Genomic DNA, 24,539 nt, shown 5'->3' on the forward strand with positions numbered 1-24,539 from the left:
TTAGGATATTTTTTCGAGGGCACATTTTGGTGCCCAGTCTGGCCCTGTTGCAAAGCTCTATATTTCTGACCTTACTTGATCCAGGCCATATTATACCTACACAACAGACCGTGCTCTTACCCACCTAGTTGATGTGATAGAAGTTCCAATGAGGAAGTAAGGTTCTTATTTGACGAATATGGTATGTTGTTAACAATACACACAGAGAAATGAGCTTTGCTGGCTCGCACTCAGTCTGAAAAGAGGACGTCTGTCTGTCTGCGCTGTCTGGGTCTGTCTTCAACCACTGTATCGTGTCCCTTCTGGGCACTGCCATTGCCCGCACTTAATGCACTACTGAAGAAGAGAGACTACACACTATACTCTGCTTTGTGCAAGTCAGATGTCCGACAAGAATATGATATTGGAATAAAAAAAGGCAGCTTCATAGTAAAGTGAAAACTAACATTTCTGAAGGGATTTTAAGTAGATTTTAACATCCCTATGGGGGTGTTCATTATCATAGCCTCTCCCAACAGCAGACTCTCTCAATTATAAAATAAAGCATTAAAAAATATATAAAATCTATCACTCAGTATACATTTTGAGGTTGTGGGGACAGGTACGTTCTGCAAAGGATCCTCTGGTAATCCCATCAGCACAAATGTGTCGATGTGAGTGAAAACAGCCAATGAGCATCAGCTTCTGCAGCTACCACCAGGCAAAGTAAACCAAATGATGCTGCACAGTTTTACTTCAACATACCTGTCACAGAATTTCTTTACAACAAACAACATTATTGTACAGCATTTGGTCTTATTTACCCCAGTGTTACATAGGGTTTAAAGAAAGGGGGTTCGGCTCCTGGAGAAGAGTTTCCCATTTGAAAATGCTACATGCTCCAAGTGCCAACGTACATGCCGCTTTTTCCGTGTTTGACCTATTCGTTAAAAGGTTTAATGAAAAGTATGCGGTTTCAAACTTTGCTACATATTAATTACGTTCTCTGGTCCTGATGATTTTTGGCACTTTGCTTCACAATGCCTTCATCTGCATACCTTTATGCACTTTTTGTATACGCTCAATCCCTGGCACTCTTCCAAGTTTGCATTTGAAGGCAGACTTTTTACCTAATGTCACATCTGGTATTGAAGCCTGACTTGTAACAGGCCATAATGTGAACCTGAATTACTCTGTTAACCGAACCTGAACTACAGCTGCTTGAAAAGTAAAATGATAGTTTTACCAGGAAGAATTTGGGATTTTTTTAAATCTAAAAATTAAGAGATTATAGAAACCAGGTCCTTTTCTCTGTAGAGTGCAAATTTTGCTGTGTGAACCTGTACTATGTAGCTCACTCTTGCCAGCTCACTTAGAGGAATCACAATTTTGCTTCAAAATTAAGAGTGATGTATGTGATACACTTCTGAGGTAAAGAGCTACAGATGCTGAATGATGATGATGATGATGGGATGGGGTACGTGCAAGCATGAAGGTTTTGTGGGCCAAGCTTGTATCTCAAACCTTAAAATTCCCTTGGTGCACATGGATTAGTGTAGGACTGAACTTCTAAAAATCTAAAAATATATTAACTGGCAAAGTTGAGATAGAGATCTCTGCGATATCATTAACCTATAAAAAGCACTGCAAACCCACGCGCCTATTATCACCCACCTTTACACCTTTACATAAGCTACTTGGATTCGACCATGTCTGAAGGTGTGTTAACACTGGGTTGGAACAAATCTCACAGGGTGGTCTTTAAAAGCAGGGGAAACCATACGTTAGTGGTGAGAAGTTTACGGGGGACAGAGCCAGTAAAATGTAGGCTGCACTGTAAAGCATGCTGCACTCACTGCACACGAAAACATGACCAGGTCCATCACAGTGAAGCGATAGGACTCCCCAAGTGGGTCTCATCCATGACGTTCCTCCAAGGGGATCAGTGTGCACACACCGGGCATGTCCTCCATGCGTCCTCCCAAGCCTCACTTACCGGGCGTCCAAACTCCAGTTCTGAAAAGAACTTGTACCAGGGCTCATTTTCTAAATCTAGGTCATCGAAGTCTACGCGCTTATCCTGAAGTGGATGTGAAGGAGAAAGGGAAGCAAAAGGGAGAGTAGACTCAGCACACGTGGTGGAGACGCCATCTTGAACTCAAAGCACGTGCACGAGCCACACCAACACCAACTCAAAGGCAGCAACAGTAAGACGCAAGAAGAGTGAAGGCGGGTTTCACACCATGCAAACCCTTCTCCTCGAAGAAGTAAAGCGCTTTTTGACCTCTATTTCTTTTACTCTTGCCAGCTTACTTGGGTTGTTTACAAAATGAAATAAATTCCCATCTTTATGCTTCAAATTGTGGAATTTCTGACACTTTTGTTTAATGTTCTCTTTGCTTGTGAGACCCTGTGGTATTTTGTGAGAAGGAGCAACAGTGTAAGGGGTTAGAACACGGCAGCCACCATAGCATTTTGGCTGCTGGACCTTTCTTCTTACACTGTAAGCAAGCATTGTCAACGCCAATAGGTCTCGCCTATACAAGAGCTATTGGTGACTTTGACAATGTGGTTCTGCTATGTTGTATACCAGTGTGGCTGCTGTTCAGCATGGGTAAAAGTTAGTGATGTGGAGTCTCCTAGTGTCGTATACTGGATCTGTTGGAGTAGAGTGTCGTAGAGGGGAGTGGGGGAGTACAGTGTCATAGAGTTGAGCAGAGGGGAGTAGAGTTCAGTGATTCAGTGGCAGAGAAAGTGATAGAGTGCAGTGTGATAGAGGGGAGTGGCGTAGAGTGGAGTAGCGTAGAGTGGAGTGGCATGGAGTGGAGTGGCATAGAGTGGAGTGGGGTGCAATAGGGTGGAGTGAATATGAATGAATGGAGATAGAGGGGGGTATTGGATTGGAGTAGATTGGGTTGAATTAGATTGGGGTAGAGTGGGTTGGACCGAGTGGAGTGGGGTGGATTGGGCGGACTGAATGGATTAGAGTGGGGTGGCTTATATTGGTTTGGGGTGGGTGGATTGGATTGGGGTGGATTAAATTAGAGTAAGGTGGTTTGGAGTGGGATGAAATAGAGTGGAGTATAGGGGGTGGATTGGAGTGGGATGGATTGGATTGGAGTGGGGTGGATTGTGCTGGAGTGGGGTGGATTGGATTGGAGTGTGGTGGGATGGATGGATTGGATAGAGTGGGGTGGACTGAACTGGGGTGGGGTGGATTTGATTAGAGTGAGGTGGATTGGACTGCAAAAGAGTGGGTGGATTTGAGTGGGGTGAATTGGACTGGATGGGGTGGATTGGAGTGGGGTGGATTGAAAAGGTGTGGGGTGAATTTTATTGGAGTGAGGTAGATTGGAGTGGGGTGGACTGAACTGGAATAGGGTGGATTAGATTGAAGTAGGGTGTGGTGTGGAATAGATTGAGGTGGAATGGAGTGGAGTGCGGTGGATTGGGCTGGGTTAGACTGGATTGGCATGGGGTAAGCTGAACTGGGGTGGATGGTATTGGGTGGAGCAGATTGGAGTGGGGTGGATTGTTTTGGATTGGGGCATATTGTTTTGGATTCTAGTGGGGAAGATTGGAGTAGGAAATATTGGAGTGAGGCAGAATGTTTTGGATTGGAGTGGGGTAGATTGCTTTGGATTGGAATGGGGCAGATTGGAAGGGGCAAATTGTTTTTCATTGGAGTGGGGCAGATTGTTTTGGACTGGAGTGGGGCATACGGTTTTGGAATGTGTGGGGCAGTTTGTGTTGGATTGGGACAGATTTGCGTGAGGCAGATTGTTTTAGATTGGAGGGGATTGGACTGAAGTGGGTTGGGGTGGGGTGGATTGGGGAGTGGGGGGGGGTGGATTGGGGAGTGGGGTGGGGCAGATTGAGAAAGGAGGATTGGATTGGGATGAGATGGCTTGAATCGGAGTGGGGTAGATTGGATTGGAGTGGCTTGAATTGGTGAGGGGTAGATTCGATTGGAATGGAGTGGGGTGAATTGAAATATAGTGGGTGGATTGGGGTGAGGTAGATTGGAGTGGGGTGAATTTGAGTAGAGCAGATTGGAGTGGGGCAGATTAATTTGGATTGGAGTGGGGCAGATTTGAGTGGGGCAAATTGGTTTGGATTAGAGTTGGGAAGATTAAATGGAATGGACAGGAGTGGGGAGATTGTTTTAGAGTGGAGTGGGGCAGATTGGAGTCGGGCAGATTACAGTGGGGCAGATCTAGCGAGGCAGATTGGAGTGGGGCAAATTGTTTTGTATTGGAGTGGGGAAGACTGTTATGGACTGCTTTGAATTGGAGTGGGGCAGAATGTTTCAGATTGGAGTGGGGCAGATTGTTTTGGACTGGAGTGGGCAGATTGTTTTGGAGTGGGGCAGTTTGGAGTGCGGAAGATTGGATTGGGTAGATTGTTTTGGATTGGAGCAGGCAGATTAGAGTTGGGTGGGTTGGGAGGATTGGAGTGTGATGGATTGGATTGGGGGAGTGGTTTGGATTGGAGTGGGGATTGAGAGGGGTGGATTGGTGTTGAGTGAGGTGGGGTGGATTGGAAAGGGGAGGATTGGAGTGAGGTGGATTAGGGTGTACTGCACGATTATGTGTTAAAGCATCATTCCAGAAATTAAACATAAAAAAGAAACAATGTCGCTTTGCAATAAATTAATCCACGCCTTTTGAGAACAGCGCCCATGAGCAAAAACAAACAAAAACATGAGTGCAAAGTGAGAAAAGAAGACTTTGCAAAATAAATCTTTGCAATTTTGTTGGTCCTGTTGAGCACGTTCTTTCCATTCACACGCCTTCTGTTTGCAGGGCAATAAACGTTAAACAGAACAAAATAATACCTCAATCGCGTCAGGAGCAGTGGGCGGGCACTGATTAAGTTGAATCAATCAGTGCTTGGTCCCTGCTCCACAGAGAGGCACGGAAATTATGCTAGGCCTGCCTTGATGAATTATGAGGCTGTAAAGAAGAATGCCATGCAAGCCAACAAATGCTAAGCAAAGGAGGGGCTCTAATCCCTTTTTTGTTCACAATAGTATCTCACAAGCGAGATGCATACGCTAGCGCATGCTCTCGCAGGCTCAATCCTAACAAGTGTGCCAACGCGGGACCCGCACCTGGCTCTTTCCCATTCCTCCCACCAAACCAGCTCTGACACAGTTAAAACAAAACATGGCAGTCCCGTCCCCGAGAAAACAAGCTGCACGTTTCTCCGAGGTGAGGCAGAAATGCCTCGGAGAAAGCAGCGTCATTTTCTGATTCGGGGGCGTGGTTTTCGTTCTCTCCTCTTCCCATTGGCTGGAAGGTAAAATTCCAGCCAATGGGAAGAGGAGAGAAAGAAAACAAGAAAGAAGCTTAAAAAAATGCCCCCGAATCCGAAAAAGACGGGGCTTGAACCGACTGACGCCCCTCTCCTCCAATGGCTGGCCAGCATTTACTAGGCCAGCCAATGGAGAAGAGGGGCGGGTTCCAAGCTCCCTCTAAGAGACATTAAATCTTCGGCTCCGCCCAGTGCTTCGCAGTGCGACGGTAGCCTCGACCTAAAAAGCAATATTTAATGACTTTTCTGGTTTGTGATTTATCACCACCACTAGATGGTGCTGTAAGGCTTCCCCATTACCCCAGCTCCTTTAAGCACCAACTTGCTTAAAAATCATATCACAGGACAGTTAAAGTAGGGCAAATATCGAATAAATATATGCACTGCTTTTACCGCATATCCGTTTCTGAAATGTTTTGGAAGAGAAGCAGTTGACAAATTTGGGTTGCCAAACACATGTCTCAAGACGAATCAGTGTGCTTGAAGGAGGCTTTTCTAATGTTAACATATGAACATATTTTAGGAATAAGACACTCTCTTGCAAGTGGCCTTGTAAGTGTAAATGTGCAGGTTTGTATCAAGAGGAGCTGTATGATTCAGTGCAGGCTGTTCAAGAATCAGTGAGCTGATGGCACAGAGGCGTGGATGAAGAGAGTAAAGCTGTAATTACTGTCTGCTCTCCATGCAGTGCTTTAGCATTTCAGGAGAGCAAGCTGTGCTTGAGTGTGCTCTGTGGAAATGCCTGAATATGGGCACGCATCAAGACGGGTTTATTAAAAACAGATTTTATTGGTTTTCTTAGGTAGCATAACACGTCACAGCATGGGTAGATAACATTTCATCACTTACATTGTCCTTTCTCCTGCAATGCTTATAGCCGCATTGTCGTTGTTTATCTTGGCCCTCAAAGTCCATACACTGTGAACCATCTCCCCTTCCCCCTCCCTCCTCCTTTCCCTGTGAGTCGTGGACGCAGGTGTGTCAGGATTTGTTCTAGTGTGTTCTATGTAGTGGTTCAATAGGGTGGGATACCTTCCCCCAGTGGTGCTCCTTGACATTAAGAGTCTATTCTCCTGTTCGCTTCTTACACACTTCCATCATCCTGTGTCCTGTTCAGCCATGTCTCCCAGGGGCGGCCTTAGGCATGTGCAAGCTGTGCACCTGCACAGGGCCACCAAACCCCAGGGGCCACCACGCCAATATATATCCTTAATATAATAATCCTCAGAGGATGGATACATAATTGCGTGGCGGCCCCTGGCAGGGATTTGGCGGCCTCCGGCTCTGTTCCACTTCCAAACACCCTGACACCCCCCTCTTCACTGGCCTCCGTGCCTGCGTCTCTCCGGGGGCCCCCTGCCTACGCTCCCTGCCCAGGGGCCCCATGAGCCTAGAGCCGACCCTGTGTCCCCCCTTGCTGTTTTTGGGTCTCGGGTATCCGCGTCTCTACTTCTTATTCTAGTAGTCTCTTGGATAATTGTGGGGTTCCAGGTGCTGATGAGTCCTCGGGTGCAACTGTCCGTGTGGCATCTTCTGGATGTTTCAAAGTATCCACTAATGCTTCCCAAGCCCTGGCTCTGTCTAAGAATCGTATCCTTAATTTGGCCTCTCTATTCAGTACTATTCCCTTGCAGTCTGCCCACCTCTCTAGTTCTTGTCACCATGCTGCCATGCAGGGGCCCCCGGGGCTTTGCAGTTATTTTCCTTTTTGCTAATATGAAGGCTGAGTCCTGGAGTTTACTGAACACTTTTGTTTTGGACACATGAGGGAACCGCCCCAACAAGCAATGAGTGGGCAGGCAGGGTGCTGTTTTTTTTGTAACGTCAGCTACTATTTTGGTCACCCCCGCCCAGTAGTCCTGTGGCACCGGCCAGGCCTATAGCATGTGTAGGAGCTCTATTCCTACCTCTCTGCATCTGGGGCAGGCAGCATCCATCCTATGGAACATTTTATTGATGCGGCCAGGTGTGAGGGATGTTCAATGGAAATTGCGGAAGTTAACTGGTTTAAAGCGTGCATTCATGGACACCTTGGTGGTTCGTTCTAGGATACTTTCCAATCTCTGTCCGTCAGGGGAGTGTCTAGATCCTCCTCCCACCTGGATCGTAGGCCACCCAATGACAGAAGCATGTCTCCTCTTATTGCTTTGTAGAGGCATGTGATCGCCTTAACCGTACCTCCTGATAGGCTTGTATCTTGGCAGGCTTTATGGAGATGCAGTTCTATTGTGCCCATTTTCCAGTGCCATCGTAAGGCCACTGTTACTTCCTATATAGTAGGAAATGGCCCCCTGGCCAATCAAACTCAGATCAGAAGTCCTCAAAGGGGAGTAACTCCGCCTCTCTGTACAGGTCCCCAATAGTTGTTGCTCCCACTACCACCCATTCAGCTATCCCACTCCATGGTCCCCCATGCGGTAGAACATCCATCATGAGCATAGAGAGGTCAGGTGGGTACGGGACTGAGCTGCGCGTCTTCTGGAGGCATCTAGTCCAGCAATAACTCGCCACTTGCAGTTCCCTAGTTGCATTCGGAGGTAAATGGCCGACCTTCAGTAGCATTCTGGTCAGTACTTCTCTGCTGGGAACAAAGGGTGCTAAGCGGCCTTCCTCTCGTCTGCATGAACCATTGTAGCTGTCTGGCTAAATAGTACGATTCGTAGTCAGGGACTTCAAGTCCCCCCTCCAGAGCTGGACGTTTTAAGGTAGAAGAAACCACCCTTTTGCGGCCCGCTCCCCAAATAAATTATGTTATTAGAGAGTCCAGCTCAGTGAACTGCATTTTGGGGATCCGAATAGGTTGTGTCACAAATATATATAGCAGCCTAGGGAGCACGACCATTTTTAGGAGTGCGATCCCACCTGCCACCGACAAGGGTAATGTTTTCCAGAACTCTACACTGGAGGGTAGTGATGGTATGGCTGGACCTAGGTTCCCTTCCAATAGGTCTGCGGGGGGTGAAAGATCCCAATCCCCAGATATGACAGGCATCAAGGCTCCCACTGCAAGGCCCTCAAGTCTGCCGGCCGCCCGCAACCCACGTCCATGGGGAACAAGCAAGACTTCTGCCAGTTAACTTTGAGCCGCGAGAGAGAACCAAATTCCTACATCATTCCCAGTGCGCCATCCAAGTCTTCCTCTATGTCATGGAGGAAAAGTAATAGGTTGTCAGCATATAACGATATATGTTGGCAATATACCTCTTTCTTTATACCCTTATTGCTCCGTCCCAATCAGGCCAAGTGGGTCAAGGGCTCCATTGCCAAAGAGAAGAGCAATGGAGACAGGGGCCAACCCTGCCTGGTTCCTCGCATCACCCCATTGCCCCCATCTACAGGTCGCGGTACTTGACTATCAGTTGGCTGTGCAGGCCCCCCTTCCTCCTCATGCTGTGGTCCTGGATTATCTTGGTCTTTTTTCCAGGTTGTTTTCCCCATGGCCTTCTCCTCAGTGGGCGTACTCCGCCATCTCCTGGTAGTCGGCTCTTCATGCTCTGGTGGGGCTCTTTGTGTTGTAGCACCTCTCTTAGCTCTGGTCGTCCACCCGGTCCCACTGCAGTCTGTTGAGTTTATTCCTCACTTCTGGTATTATGCTTCTAGGGGAGCACCGCCGTCCACTGCCTCGAGCCCCTAGCGAGAAATGGTTTGGCAACCAATGCCTATCAGCTGGCAGGGGCCCTCATAGCTCCAGGCATAAGCCCTCTGGCCAGGTCTCAGGATCTTGCCCGCCTGCAATACTGTAATCTGGGCAGCAACAGATCTCCTGCACCACTAAGCTGTGGCCCTTCTGTCTTGCTCTGCTGTTTTGTAGTTTTTGTGATTGCGGGGGCTGGGGTGAGTCAGTCACCAGGCACAGGTACTAATGACCCCGCACCACTCGTAGACCTCTCACCGCCTCTGGATCGCGCAGCAAGAGGTCCGCACCTCTGCCAGGCTCCAGCATCACACCGCCAATTGCAGTCTGAGGGCGCCCTCCCCACACAGTTTGCAGACTGCCCAGTTGGGGCCCAAGGCCCACCTGAGGGGCGCGAGGCTCCTCAGGGGCTGCGCTCCCCTCCACTGTGCCTCACCTGTCTGCAGCCAGAGCTGCTGCGTCGGCCTCGTTTCTCCCCGGGTGCGCACGACTGGGCCCCGACTCTCACTTTGGGCTTCGCTGTCATCATCAGCCTGCAGCTGCTCACCTCCAGCACCCTCTGCTAGTGCCTGATCCTCATATACTTATCAGCCCCTCATGAGGTCGGGCCAGTGCCACTCGTCTACCGGCAGGGTGAGCTCCCCCTCTGGCGCAGGCTTCAAACTGTGCCGCTCCAAGCCCTCAGCCGCAGCCGAGTTGCTGCCCCTCCACCCCTTCTTCAGTCTGGGACTTGGTGACAGGTCTCTGCCTCTCGTCCGGCGATGCAGGCACAGTCACCACCCATGGCAGTCATCCCAGGACCCCCTAGTGCCCCTTGCCATCAAGGCATAGGCACCGGGCCTCTTGGGTCTCCTTATTTCTATCAGTTGAATGGCCTGACCGCCATTTTGCTGCAGCCCTTCACCTCTGCCAGCAGCTCAGCATGTCCGTCCATCTCAGCTCGGGCAGGGCAGTTTGGCGATCCCCCAATCTCTAGGGGTTCTTCAGGGTCAGGGCTGGTGCCCCGGGTACAATTTATTGTTACAGGATGACACTGGGCAGGACTTTTTTGGCAGGCACACCAAGATCTGCTGCCTGCCCCATCAGCGTCAAGCCACACCCCCTATCAAGAATGGGTGTTGTTAAATAAGGACTCCAATGTTAAATCTTCCAGGGGTGTTAAGCAGGGATGCATCCTGGCCCTATTTCTTTGTTTATTGTATATAAACGGTATTAACCTCTTTCTGATGGAGAAAATGAAGGATGTGCTGCGAATGGGGGAAAAGCCAGTTCCCATTTTGCTGTATGTGGAAGACGCAGTATTAATCGCCCGCACAGCAAATGGGCCGCAGACCCTCCTGAATTTGTTGTTAGCAGTTATGAGAGACTTGGACCTTCAAGTTAATTTTCAAAATCCTTTGTTATGACGGATGTATGATGTTACAACGCATACTTTTACCACGCATACCTTTACAACGCGGTTTTTACCACGCATACCTTTACAACGCATAGCGCTTAGAGGTGCTGGATAGTGGTAAGTATAATTTTCTATTCCAACTCCAGTCCCCGTGGACACTAGGGAAGGTGTTGGATAAAAAATTAAACGTATTTCCTATCCTAGAGCGCCCCCCAGCGCAATGCGTTGTAATGGTTTGCGTTGTAATGCCAGCGTTGTAATGGTATTGCGTGGTAAAAAATGCGTGGTAACGGTTGTACACCGTTATGACGTGTGGCTGACCTAGCACAAAGGTCATGTATTTTAGAATGGGAGAGCACCTTTTAGCAAATGTAAAGAATTTGAATTATTTAGGAATTCATTTTAATCAGTCACTTAGTTGGGCGCCCCTCTTAACAGCTAGACTTCAATTCTTTTATAGGAACTCAGAAGCGAAGCCATATTTAGATTCGCCCAAAAATTGCAGCATAAGCCTTTACCTGAAATGCTGAGTCTTTATAAGTCTGAGTGCATCTCGGAAGCAAACTATGATGCTGGGTGATGGGGGTACAATAAGGCTGCCCCCCCCCCTTAAAAACACAGAAACTAGCTTACTGATTACTGGCAGTTCCTGGTAAAACAGCTGCCTTAATATATCATGAAGTGGGGTTGACATATTTGGAAGATCTGATTGGCCTGGCTCCGCTACTACTCTGGGTAAAAAATTGGAGCACACCTGAAACTGTAGTGACTAGAACATGTATAACCAATTGCCTGTCATTAGATAACGCTTCTCAGATACCATTGTTATCTTATATGAAAAAAAAACACATGTAGCATATTAGGCCTCATGGACCAGTACCATAACCCTTTTACGTTTATGCCAAAACATAAATCATGTGTCAAAAAGTGTTATTCGGACTATTGTCGAAATATACACTTAGAATTCACCCAGGCCAAAGTTTCCATCATTAGGTATGCCTCCATTTCCACAACATGTGGGACCGAGCCATACCTGGGGTGGATTGAGAACCCCACCCACTGGCACTAGCTAATGACTTTTAGGATGGAAACCCTGCATTCTAAGTGTGCCTTCCCCACAGCAGGGTCTGGAGTGGGGATCTCCCGCCTTGCGGGTGCGACAGCTTTTCGACACAGAGCACTAGTCATTTTATTTTGTACCCTGTACTCAGCGGTGGCTCATCCGTAATGGCGGAGGAGCTTCGCCCTACTGCAGAATGAAAAGTAAAATGAAAATATATATTTTTTTTATTGTTTTTTTTTGTTCACTGGCAGCCGATGCTGCAGAGTCTAGGGCAGGGACAGGCAATCCTCATTTGACAGTGCAGAGACTGGGAGGAGAAGTGGATGGCACTTGTTAGATTTCTCCAAACCAGCTTTATTGTACAGCTAGGTGGAGAAATGGCACAGGTGCCAAGTCCCTGAGGGAGCGCCTAACTAGGCCGCTCAGACCAATCGAGGCGCTGCTCTCACAGCATGAGAGCAGCTTCTGGATTGGGTGGGGAGTCTGGGAGCCTGTGCTGGCCCAGGGAATCCGAAAAAGAAGAGCACTCAGCCGGCTGGGAGCAGAGGAAGTAGCAGGTAAGTGCTTTTGTTTTTTATTATTTGCCGCTGTGCTGTCCCAACACTTCATTTTGGCAGCAGCTGCAGCTGCCTGCACTCTGAGCTGAGATGCTCCATTCTAGGTCCACTACTGCGCAAATTGAATCTGAGACTTCATGATAGGACTGATATATGTGCAGTCAGGCTCGCGAGAGCTGTGTTACTCCTTATTAAACTTTATGCCAACAACCTTTCAGATTTGGAAAATATATGGAAAATAATCTATTATTTAATCTGAGGTTGATTTATGTACTTTATGCGCCCTTGTTTTGTGTATGGTGCTCTCGTGATATTCTGTTTTTAGCTGTTTTTAGTGGATTGTATGTTTTACCCTTGTAGTATGTTTTTATTTCTGTGTTATGCTTTTAGGGCCTTCGGCCGAATAAAGTTTATTTGACTATGACACCAGTGTGAAGACATCTTTCAGGTGTGAGGGTTTAGTTGGACCTATATGCAAACCCCATGTCTAGAGTAGTTTTAGTAGAGGCTGTTCCAGTACGGCCTTTTAGAGGCTGTCAAAGGAGGTTCAGTGGCTGAATAGGAGCTTTTTAAATGAAAATAGGAAATCAGTTTCAAACATATAACTTGTAGTTTGAAACCATCTAGTTTGGAAACAACGATTTGATATTCAAACATTTTACCATTACAACAACTGGCTTTTACCTTCCAAAGGACACGAGTTATAAGAATAGGTCTACCCAGTTGACATAATTTTGAAACATGGCAGTGACTAAAGTTAAGGGAAGGGCAAAGTTGCAAAAACAGTTCTAAAATCTTTTTTCAAACTGTTTGAAACCAAAATACATTCAAGTGTCCATAGTCACACACGTTTTATGAAACGAGAGAGTGGTTCGACAGCACCATCCATGTATCTGAATCAAGATCTACGTTTGGAGACTTTCAGCCTGATTCATGTACATGCCGTTTAGCGTGTCCCTAATAGCGAATCATAGCGATTCGCTATTGAGGACACGCAAAACGGCATTCATGTAGGAATTGCTACTTAAATAGCGATTCCTACATGTTCTTTATTTGCGAGTAGCAATTTGCTACTCGCAAATACTCCCCATTCATTCCTATGGGCCAAGAGGCCCATAGGAATGAATGGGGATTTGCGAGTAGCAATTTGCTTCTCGCAACTGAGATAGCGATTTTAAGGGTGCCAGGGGTGTCCAAAGGACGCCCTGTAGCACCCCTAAAATGCACTTTTGGACAGGTGTTGCGCACACACATGTCCAAAGGACATGTGTGTGTGCTACATGCAACTTTGAAAAATGCTTTTAAAAGCATTTTTCTGAGTTTTTGCTATTTACCGACAGGTCTGACCTGTCGGTAAATAGCGGCCCCAAAAGTCCAAAATCGCTATTTTGTTTTGTGTCATGAATAGCATTTGAGGAATCTCTATTAGAGATTCCTTAAATGCCATTCCACGCAAATATGCGAATTCTTACATAGCGATTTTTGCATTTGGTATCATGAATACCAAATGCAAAAATCGCACTCGCAAAGGGCCAGATTCTCAGAATCTGGCCCTTTGCGAGTGCAATTTACCTACATGAATCAGGCTGTTTGTGCTCCAGGGGGACCTGTGCAAATACCCAGAGTTATGTCTTCGCGAGGAGGAAGCAGAAATGTGCTAAAGTAAGACCTCTGCAAATACCTGGGGCAGGGCACGCTCCAAGGGAAGCAGTGTGGACAGGAAGGGGCTGTGTAAACGTGCATGTAAACATATGCTTTATTAGAGAGGACTCCTTGAAAACTCCCCATCTGGAATGTTTCATTAGGTGGTGAGGATGTAAAAATAACCTTATTTGGTGATGTTTCTAGAGTGAGAAGAAGAGGGCATGCACTCCAAACGCCCAAGTGCCTAGAGTGGATGAAGAGGGTGTATAAAGGTCCTGTTCCTCAACTGGTCAGGAGCTATGAAGCCACTGATGTCTGTAAGTTTCAGAAGTGGAGGGTGGGCCTGTTTGAGCTGCTCAGTCATCTTGCTTCAGTTATGTTCCTGGAAGACTGAGTGAGCTGTAGAGGACTGTGCAAATACCCATGACAATATGCTTCAAGAGTGTGCAACATGCTTGAGTAGCGGCTGCGCAAACACATCGGTGTCAACACGCGACTGTAGGGGGAGGAGTGGGTAAGCTGATGGAACATAAATATCCTCGTCGGATCAGGGCAAAGTAGTGGAGTTAGCCTGAAACTGTGCAAACGTGTGTCTGAACATGTGTATGACTGGAGAAGAGTATTGCGGTGAAGCTTTGTAAATGCCTGTTAGCGTGTTTGGGTTTGGGGGATGAGTGCTTGAAAAGCGGTCTCGGTATGTCCATTCACGCTTGGTCATCCTGGAGTTATGCAGCGAGTGCATTGCAGCAAATGATTGTGGGCCAGATGTACGACCATTGGCTTTAGCGCCTCCCAATTTGCAACAAATTGCGAGTCGTAAATTGCAGGACGCTAAATCCAATGTAAAACAGTGTCTCAGACACTGTTAGGGATTCCCGATGGGGTCGCAAATTGCAAGGCTCATGAATATTAATGAGCCTCTCGCAATTTGTATGCCCATTGGGGATGACAGGCCCTCCCAGGGATGGTGGCCTGCTGGGCTCAGCAGACCACCATGCCTGGGACTCTTTAAAATAAAGCCTTTTTTTAAATTTATTTTTTAATGCAGCCCGTTTTCCTTAAAGGAAAACGGGCTGCATTAAAAGGCAGTGGTCCCTGGGACCACTGCCTAGCCGTAAAAAATAATTGCGCATGCAGTTGCAAAGGGGAAGGGTACCCCTGGGGACCCCTTCCCTTTTGGGAGTGCATTACTCCTTGAGGTAGGTAGTAATTTGTGAGTGTTTTGCAACCGCAATTGCAGTCGCAAAACATTCATACATTGCTTTGGGATCGCTATTAGGAAGGGAACGCCCCTTCCGTATAGTGACTCGCAATTCATAAATAGCGAGTTGCAAATGAATTGTGACTCGCTATTTAGGAATTGAACATGGCCCAGACTGAAATTTCATGTGCAAACTGGTCGCAAACCTGTTTATGCTTGCAATTCTAGGTCGTACATCTGTCCCTGTATCTCTCTGTAGATGTCAATGAGCAAGACATGGAAGTTGTCCTATTAGCTGGTGAATACGCGGGGTCACTCATCATTAACTAGAGCCACTCTCCATGCTCATCAATACAACAGAGAAGAGGAAAATGTAAACCTGCCTCATCTAGACAGTCCATCAGTAACTGCACAGGCCTGCTGACCCAGCAGCATCATTAATTCCACTCATGTCCTCCCCCCTGTGAGATGCCAGCGCTTGTTTCACTACAGCCTAGTCATTTTAGGAGCATCTTACCTACCAAATATAACATCCCTTAAGGTATTTTACATGGATATATTCTGCTTTCTTCCACCTCGCATTGTGCCAAGGTACTGAGGTCACACCAAACCTTGTCCATGAACTGTTTGGTTTGTTGTATGACACTATATAGAGGTCGGTCATATCCACATACAATAATACTGCATCCAGTGTATCGACCTACTAAAATATTGTACGGTAAGTATTCATTTACTACTCTTAACGTCAATCCTTCTTACATTTGGAGCTAAGTTTGAGCAGAGTTATGAAAAGCAAATATATACGTACCTTACAATTTAATGGGCCAAAGTACTGGTTGCAGTATTATTGATATCACATTATTGCCAAGGAAAACATCACATGGAATAGAGTGATCCACTACCAATGGGCTCACCTCAATACAGTTCATGTTGCTTTGGTGATTTTTTTTTACCTCGTTTGGTTTTCAGATTATATATTAGGTTTAGTTCTTTCACTTATGCCAACTATAACAAAATGGAAATGGTGTGTTCTGGTCTTTTCTTACGAGTCAATGCTATGTTGGTGATAATGCCTAGTGGAATCCCATCTGCCCTACCATTTGTTAAATTTCCATGTATCCCTTGACCGCTCTATTTATTGTCAAGCCTTATAATGACCAGTGCTCAAAACTGTGCCTCACAACAGAGGCTTCACCACCAGTCCATGGTTTCACCCGTTTATTCTGCACTCAATGGATTTATTTATTTGGAGGTTTCATGCAGCCTGGACTTTTACCCTATCGGGCATCAGTGCATTATATTTATTTATTTATTTAATGGTGATCTGTTAGGCAGTATGTATAGAAGCATAAAAAAAAGATATAAAGAATAACATTACAATGAATCGGATATCAAAACCAGTTGGCGAGAATGATCGGTATATTGAATATGCTGAACCATCTGGTGCAAAGAATAATGACTATGAAGTCTTTATGGAGTCAATAACATATGGAATGGGGCAAGTTGGTGAGCTTGGACAAGACACAGATAGATACTGGCAGTAAATACATTGTTGCCTTTTTATAATTAAGAAATACCTTTTCAGAGTGGTTATGTGTAATAAAAGTTTTTGCTGTGGCAGACTCGTGGGAAATGCTAATCACAATGAGGAGTATACATACCAATTGTGGGTCCATTTTCAGGGAGCAATACAGTATCGCATACAGTGAACCTTCAGTTCCCCTTAGACCCAGTGAAGCCAATTCAGTCATGACCCTGCCTATGACCGAGTCTGGCTGCAGTATGCTGGTGTTACAAAGGTGAGAAACGAGGACAATGGATTAGATAATTGGTAATGTTATGTAAATATGATTTATAAAGCGCAACTCATGCCCAAGGGCGTCTAGGCGCTATAGAAATCTGAACTAAGGCAGTAACAGTATCCACTATGGGTTGAGCACAAGGGTAGGATGCTTTATCAATACTGTGGGAAAAGCCAGGTTTTTATGACTTTTCTGAAGCTGAGTGGGGAAGGGGCTATTTTTGAGGTCAGTGGCAGACTGTTCCAGAGCATTGCATTGTTCCTGTAAAAACTCCCCCACCCCCCTCCAGTGGTGGCATTTTTAAATGGGGGGACCACCATGTTCCTGGCAGAGCCTGAGCTTAGCACTCTTGCTGGTATGTACCATTTAAGTTTTCTCATAAAATGGTCAGGCCCGAGTCCGTTCAGAGATTTAAATGCCAGACTAAGGGCTTTGAACTTGCATTGTTGTCTATCTGGCAACCAATGCAGTTTTATGATGGCTTCTCTAGCCGATTCATATTTGGGAATTTTAAAGATGAAACAGGCAGCAGCATTTTGCAAAATCTGGAGTCTTTTCAGAAGACCTGATGCAAGAGTAAGGTAGAGACTATTACAGTAGTCAATCCTTGTGAGGACGATAGCCATGGTCACTGTTTTTAAAAGATCAGGGGGCAGGAGTTTTTGATTTTTTTATCATCCTTATAGTACAAAAGGATGCAGAGTCTTATGGTGTTATGGTGGTTGAGATGCCAGTCGCTGTTTTGGAGGCACCAGGGGCCCAGCAGTGGATACACTTGCACGAATATGATCTCAAGAGGAATTTCAGGGGTAGTAAATATGGGTTAGTGTTGTGAACACGTCCACTTGACAAACAGCATTCTGGGAGGTGACAAAGTTTAATGTGCACAGAAGAATATGGAGTTATGGCGCTGGTCCAGATTACAGCGGACATGTAGCTGAGGTGCGGTCGGATTGGTAACCCGGGCACTCGGGAAATGGCTGATGGGTCGGTAGCCGAGTTCTAGCTGTGGGCTGCTCTTTTAGGGTAGCCTGTGGGCTGTCTGTGCTGTTAGGATGCCGCCAGCGGCCCAGTGGGGGCCAGAGTGGCTTTTCTAGAGGCAGGTGGGCGGAGGTATTACCCGCTTTCTCTCGCTGGGCCGGCCCATTAATGTATGCTGATTGAGCTGGGGCAGGGGGCCTGAGCTGAAGTGGTCTCACTTGCATTCATGTGTGGCTCAGCAGTGTGAAGTAATCTGTGCATTTTTTATCGAAGTGAAGTTAATAAAACATGCCCCACAGCCCCTTTCTTTTCATAAAACTTCACTGAAGCAGTGTTTTGCGGAAAAGCAATATGCAAATGTGGGCCACTTTTTTTTGGTGTGCCCGGGACGATTTTTGATCCCAATCCAACCCTGCTGAGGTGTGTCGGTAAGGGGATAGGAGGTGCTTCGAATATGAGGCAAGTGACAGGCATGGCCCCAAATTCCAATCATATTAACAGAGGCCTAGTAGTCAACTAAAGACGCAGATTTCAACCATAATAACAGAGGTCCTAGGAGTCACAACATCATCTAGATAGAGCTGCTTCCAGGGCGAGGTAAGAAGCTGCATGTTCACGCTAAACAAATCAGCAGTTTCACTGCATTTTCGTGATAAGACATTTGTAGTGTGCTCCTCTTCTTTAGTTACTTTTTCCCAGGCAAGACATCCCATAACACCTTTGCCGGCCACACACATCCTAACCCTTAATCCGCCCCCAATTTGCTGCTCTTGCACCTACTCCGAAAACGTCCTTATTTCCTCTATCGTCACATTGCCTTGGTTAACTCCCCTGTCCCACTTCTATGTTGTTCAGCGGTTGAGACATTAATTAATGGTGCTGCTGGCTTATTGTACGACAATGCCACACAGAAATATCGAACGGCAACACGTATTCATATAATACTTCTGTATGATTGATGTCCCTTTGTTTAGATTGGGTAATTTACATACCAATACCAAAGAATTATATGTAAACTGAAAATGGGCACACTCCTTGGTGGGACACCTGTATTCAGACTGGATAAAGCGCCATCCAATGCCGTGGAATAGCAGGGCCAACCAATAGAAGGAACGCAATAAGCAAAGTAACAGAAGAAATAATGTCTCTGTCACGTATGCTTATAGTACCAACTCCCGCGGCCCTCATTTAAGAAACTCAAAATGATAAACACTGAAAGAAAAGCAGAAAATAATGCATGATAGGCGAGGTTGCACATCCATACCCTTGTCAGTGAGATGGAGCCATTAAGAGGTAGCAGATGAGAACGAAGCAAACGACATACATGTGTAATGTTGTAAAGTACGAGCAGAACGTTCAGTAAACTGTAACTAAAGTGAACCATGTAAGAGACGATGTGATTGGTGCGTGGAATGCCTCTGCGGCACTGCCTGCGCTGGATGAGAGGTTGATGACCTCACACCAGGCGCAGACTTAATAGTGACCTACTATGTAGTACAAAAAGGGATGACTGGGCGTCACAAAGGCCCAGATGTAGGTAAAATAGATTTACCGATTTTTAATTACCGAATCCTACCGATTCGGTAATTAAAAATCGGTAAATCTAAGGGGTGGATATGTAGGAACATCCAGATGTTCCTTTTACCGAATCGGTAAATATCTGTATTTACCGATTCGGTAAATACCGACTGGTAATGCCCCATTCATTCCTATGGGTTTTGAAGCCCATAGGAATGAATGGGGCATTACCGGTCGGTATTTACCGATTCGGTAAATACCGATTTTGACAAGGGTGCAGGGGGTGTCACTTTGACACCCTCTAGCACCCCCAAAAAAGATTCGGGGGCCATGTGGCAGGCATACCTGCCCTAAGGGCAGGTCTGCCTGTCATATGGTACAGGTGTGCATGCACACATGTGCATGGGGAAACAACCAGCTCAGCGCATGCATTACAGCGCATGTGTTTACATCGCGTGCACCTACAACGCAGGCGACGGTACATCGCGTGCGTTGTCTGTGCACGCCATTACGTCGCATGTGCATTTAGAACGCACGCATTCACAACGGAACACAGACGAGAGGCAGACAACGAAACAGGTAAGGAGGTGCTGTTTTGGGGTTAGGGCTACTAGGGCTGCTTAGGAAATGGGTGCTGTTTTGGGGTGGCGTTAGGGCTACTAGGGCTATTTAGGAAATGGGTGTTGTTTTGGGGTGGCGTTAGGGCTACTAGGGCTACTTAGGAAATGGGTGCTGTTTTGGGGTGGCGTTAGGGCTACTAGGGCTACTTAGAGAATGGGTGCTTTTTTTGAGGTTGCATTAGGGCTTAGGGCTACTTTCAGTATAGGGGCTGTTTTAGGCTTTAGGGTTGAGGTCGGAGTGTAGGCTTGTATTACTGTTTAGGGCTTAGGGGTTAGGGAAGGGTTAGCGTGCCGTATTGTAGGGTACAAGGCTTAAGGTTTAGGGTCGGGTACGTCGCGTGCATTAGGGCTTAGGGCTACTTTCAGTATAGGGGCTATTTTAGGCTTTAGGGTTGAGGTCGGGGTGTAAATTGCTATGTAATACCATGCGGGGTGTCTTAATGCGATGTTACGGTAATTCACATGCATGCCTATACCAATGCGACGTAAAGGCATGCGATGTGATTAGTCACGATGTAAGGGCACATGCGGTGTGATAATTGCGATGTAAGGGCATGCGATGCGAGTGTTTCCGATGGATCGTCATACAACCATGTGCATGCACACCGGAATCGGTTTTTTACCATGAAGTTGGATTTCATGGTAAAATACCGATTCTGTAAGGCTTGTGGGACTCAGAAGAGTCCCACCTACATCTCATTGTTACCGAATCGGTAAAAATACCGAATCGGTATTTTACAGATTCGGTAAATTTACCGATCGGTAAATTTACCGAATCTGTAAAATATGTGGCCCTACATACCATTTTGTGAATCTCGGTCGGTAACGGCCGAAAATACCGATTTTCGGCCGTTACCGACCGACCTACATTCGGCCCAAAATGTTCTCGTCTATTTATCAGAGAAGGCCAAAAAGGGCAGAACAATCAGTCTGTGCCAATCTAAATTCTCAAACTATGGAAATAAAAAACGTCATAATTCATAAATCGGCAAACAATGTATACCAAATGGATTGAACCTAAATTTAGTAAGCCCAATTGAGAACTTTGTGTCTCATTTTCAAGGTCCCTAATAATAAAGTCATAAACCTGATCTCCTAGTGTTACTCCGACTTTTGGAACATCCTACTGAGCTTGTATGAATTCATTAAGAATTCTACATGTGCTCCACGAAAGTAGATTTGGTAAAGATTTCAACTGCAGAAAATCTTGGATGTGGAAAGTCCACCAGATGGAATATCAGCATGCCGAACTGATGCGTAAATGTGCATTTATACATGGATTTGTTGTTCTTTTTCGTCCTCATGAAAAATGTACTCCTCATGGAGAAAGCCCTGCTGCCCCCCCCCGTCACTCAATTACACATGGGCCTGTTTCTTCCACTTTCCTTCCATGCAAAGGCATTTACTCTTACCTTTCAAAGAAGCTAATGTACAGGCGTTGAAAGGGTGGGCAACTACTTGCAAGGGGTACACGAAACCTGCAAGTATGTAAGCGTTCACCTCTATGCTTCACTCTGGAAAGACCACAATGCCATCCCCAACCCTAAATTTGTGAATTCTGCAACTCGGTTATACTAGAAAGAGTGTGCACGAGTTAAAATAGGTTTCGGAGTGGGAGATGCTGGCAAGAATCCGGTAAAATGACCATCTGTGAAAGCAGCCTAGAGTAGAATATCAAAGTAGTTTATCATTACGGGTGACAGAGTACAGCACAAAAGGCTTAATATGTGGCAGTCCAATGATCAAGTTACTTGCCTTCAGTAACACTCTTTCTAGTGGGCACTCTATTTAACTGCAGATTCCTCACCTTGTGAACACCCCCACAGGCTGGATCTGGAGAATTTTTTCTAGCAATTCCCTTACATGCCAGTAGGTGGCATTGTGTAGCTATTCATCAACTCTGTTCCACCCCAGAAGTACCAAGAGAGCCCCAGATAACTGCCAAAGGAGGGCCCGTCTGTGCCCGTCCGTGTCCCAGTCGGGCCCCGGCCTGGGGGCCCTGGCGGTTGCCCAAGGCGCCTCCATTCCTCCAGACACAGAATCAGGTATTCTCGTGAGGAGCCTATTTCCCTCAATGTGTCCGGCTGTGGGGCTGGAGCCCAGAGGAAGGTAGCCGACTCGCCTTCCAAGGTGTGCGCAGCTTGTGAATTCCGTTTCCAACCGGCGCTGAGTGGCGCGGTGGGAATGGGTAGGGTTCCTACGGAGATCAGGGCAGGTTTAATTAATGCCAGATCTCTGACGAAACATACTGCAGAGGTCTTTGATATCCTGATTGATAATGACTTTGACCTTTAGTTTGTTACTGAAACCTGGATGAATGACACGTGTGCCCCGGCTGTTGAATTAGCTATCCCAAGGGGCTATAAAATATTGAGGGCTGATCGTCCGTCTTGGCGAGGGGGTGGCGTGGCAGCCATCTCCCGAGATAAGTGGACCATCATATGCCAACATCTGGATGTGACGGTGGATGCTGAGCTGCTCCATTTTTTAGTGGTGCTCAGCCCCCACTTTACTTTGGGGGGGGACGCTGGTGTATCGTCCTCCGGGCAGTCTGGGAATTTTTTTTGGAGCCCTTGAGGAGATTATTGTGCCACGTGGCCTTAGGTTCTCAAGATTTCTCCTGCTTGGGGCCTATAACGTTCATGTTGACACCCAGGACTCTGCTGAGGCCACTAGGCTTGGAGAGGCCTTAACGATGGCACAGCTGAAGCAATGGGTGGATGCTCCTACTCATGTAGGGGGCTCATTCTAGACCTAGTTTGTTCAAATTTCGATCTACGAACGGATAGCCCTAAGTGGGTCACTTGGTCGGATCATGGCCTCATTAAATTTAGTTGGGCGTTGGAAAAAGGGTCGGGCTCTGGGGGCACGCCTTTGCTTGTTCACTCACAGCGGGTCAACTTGGCTAAGTTTGCGGACTCCCTTGATCATAGCCGCCCTTTGCCCCTGCTTGTTATTTGCTGGGAACAATTTTAATAGCTGGCTGCAAGAGGGTGTGAGTGCTTCTACTAAGGATGGTGGTATCCGTAGGATGCGGTCTTCACCCTCCCAACCATGGTTTACCCATACCCTCCGGGAAATGAAGGGGTGCTGTAAGAAATTAGAACGAGCATGGCGAACCGCATATCTCCCAAAGGCCAAAAAAGCTCTACGAGTATCGCAAAAAACTACTATGCGGCGATTCGCTCAGCCAAGAGCCAATATTTTGCTGGGAGAATCGCCAAGGCCCAAAATAATAGCAAAGAAATGTTCACTATTGTACAAAGCTTCCTTTCGCCATGCGCGGAGCAACTGAGGCTGCCTTCCTCCTCTGAGTGGTGCAAGAAGCTTTCCTCGTATTTTGTGGGAAAAATTGATAGGATACAGTTAGACCTCCAGGCTGTGTGCAACAGTTTTAATTCCCCTCGTCACTCCCTCTGTTTTCAGGGGTTGGATCTACTGCTCAGTTCACGGCCTTTTCCCCCCCGGCCGAATTGGACATCCGGGAGATACTTGAGACATTGAAGTCAGGCTCTCCCACCGACCCTTGTCCGGCTAGAGTCCTGGGCGGGGTGGCTGCTATGATCTATAAAGAGGTCACCCAGATTGTCAACCTTTCACTGTCTTCCGCATGCATTCCGGCGTGCTGGAAACAGGCTAAACTGTTGCCCCTTTTGAAAAAGTCTGGGGCTGACCCCTTGGCCCCATCCAGCTACAGACCCATTTCACTACTTCCAGCTTTGGCCAAAGTATGTGAGAAGGTGGTCTTCAAAAAGCTGGATCATTTCATCGAGTCCTCCCAGCTACTCCATCCGTCTCAGTCGGGGTTCCGCGCTGCGTACAGCACAGAGACGGCGCTGGTTGAGGTGTCTGAGGCTATCCGTGAGTGCCTGGACGGAGGTGGCAGAACGGTCCTGATACTACTTGACCTCTCTGCCGCCTTCGATACGGTGCCACACGCCCAGCCTCTTTACCCGACTGTCTGCTGTGGGCATCGCGGGGCCAGCACTGGACTGGTTATCGTCCTTTCTGCAGGATAGATCGCAGGAGGTCTGGATGCCTCGCTTTTGATCTACCCCAAAGAGGCTTACGACTGGCGTCTCGCAGGGGTCCACGTTAAGTCCCCTTCTTTTTAATGTTTACCTGACCCCTTTGATCTACCTTGCTGAACAACTTGGGGCCATGACAATGGCCTACGCTGACGATACTCAGCTCCTGTTTACCTGGCCTAAGGACAATCTTGACACATCATCAGTACACCATTGTCTATCTTCCATTTTTCGCTGGTTAGCCCTTGCCCAGCTAAAATGTAATGAAGAAAAATCTGAGGTCCTCTTTTACGGATCATTTCCTGACAATTTTAGGGACCTCCTATGGCCTCCAGACTTGCCCTCTCCTAAAAACATGGGCCGCCCTGCAAAAAATCTTGGGGTCTGGTTTGGGAGTAACCTAAAATTTGAAGAGCACATAAAAAAACTAACGGGCATTTGCTTTGGCACTCTCAGGGCTTTACGTAGGTTTTTTCCTCTCCTTCCGAGAGAAGCAAAGGAAACTGTTTCGCGAGCCTTGATTTTGTCAAGACTCGATTATGCGAATGCCCTCTATAGTGGCCTTCCTGCCTACCTAATTCAGAGGCTCCAAGTGATCCAGAATTCTGCTGTGCGCCTTTTGTTGCAACTTCACAGGAGATCCAGCGTTCGGTCTCACTTGCAGAGTCTCCACTGGCTACCCGTGGCGCACAGGATTCTGTTTAAAACGCTAGTACTTGCGTTCAGAGCAATTCATCAGACAGGCCCCAGCTATTTGAGGAAAAGATTTGCCCTATACATCACATCCCTCCCTTCGGTCA

The 24,539-nt window shown here is 46.9% G+C and overlaps 1 protein-coding gene across 26 annotated transcripts in view; it reads right to left on the reverse strand.

The window, feature by feature from the left end:
- Window positions 1-24,539, reverse strand: part of SORBS2 (sorbin and SH3 domain containing 2) — a 687,606-nt gene that overhangs the window by 183,434 nt on the left and 479,633 nt on the right. For 17 of the 26 annotated variants that reach the window (XM_078678047.1, XM_078678046.1, XM_078678061.1 and 14 more), the window contains one exon: window positions 1,976-2,059. The exons of the other annotated variants lie outside the window; for them this stretch is intronic. In XM_078678047.1, the coding sequence (XP_078534173.1) occupies window positions 1,976-2,059 (84 nt within the window). The remainder of the gene's footprint in view (window positions 1-1,975; window positions 2,060-24,539) is intronic. 26 annotated transcript variants of the gene reach the window in all.

Source organism: Lissotriton helveticus, chromosome 2_2, assembly GCF_964261635.1.
Source record: "Lissotriton helveticus chromosome 2_2, aLisHel1.1, whole genome shotgun sequence".
Taxonomy (NCBI): Eukaryota; Metazoa; Chordata; class Amphibia; order Caudata; family Salamandridae; genus Lissotriton; species Lissotriton helveticus.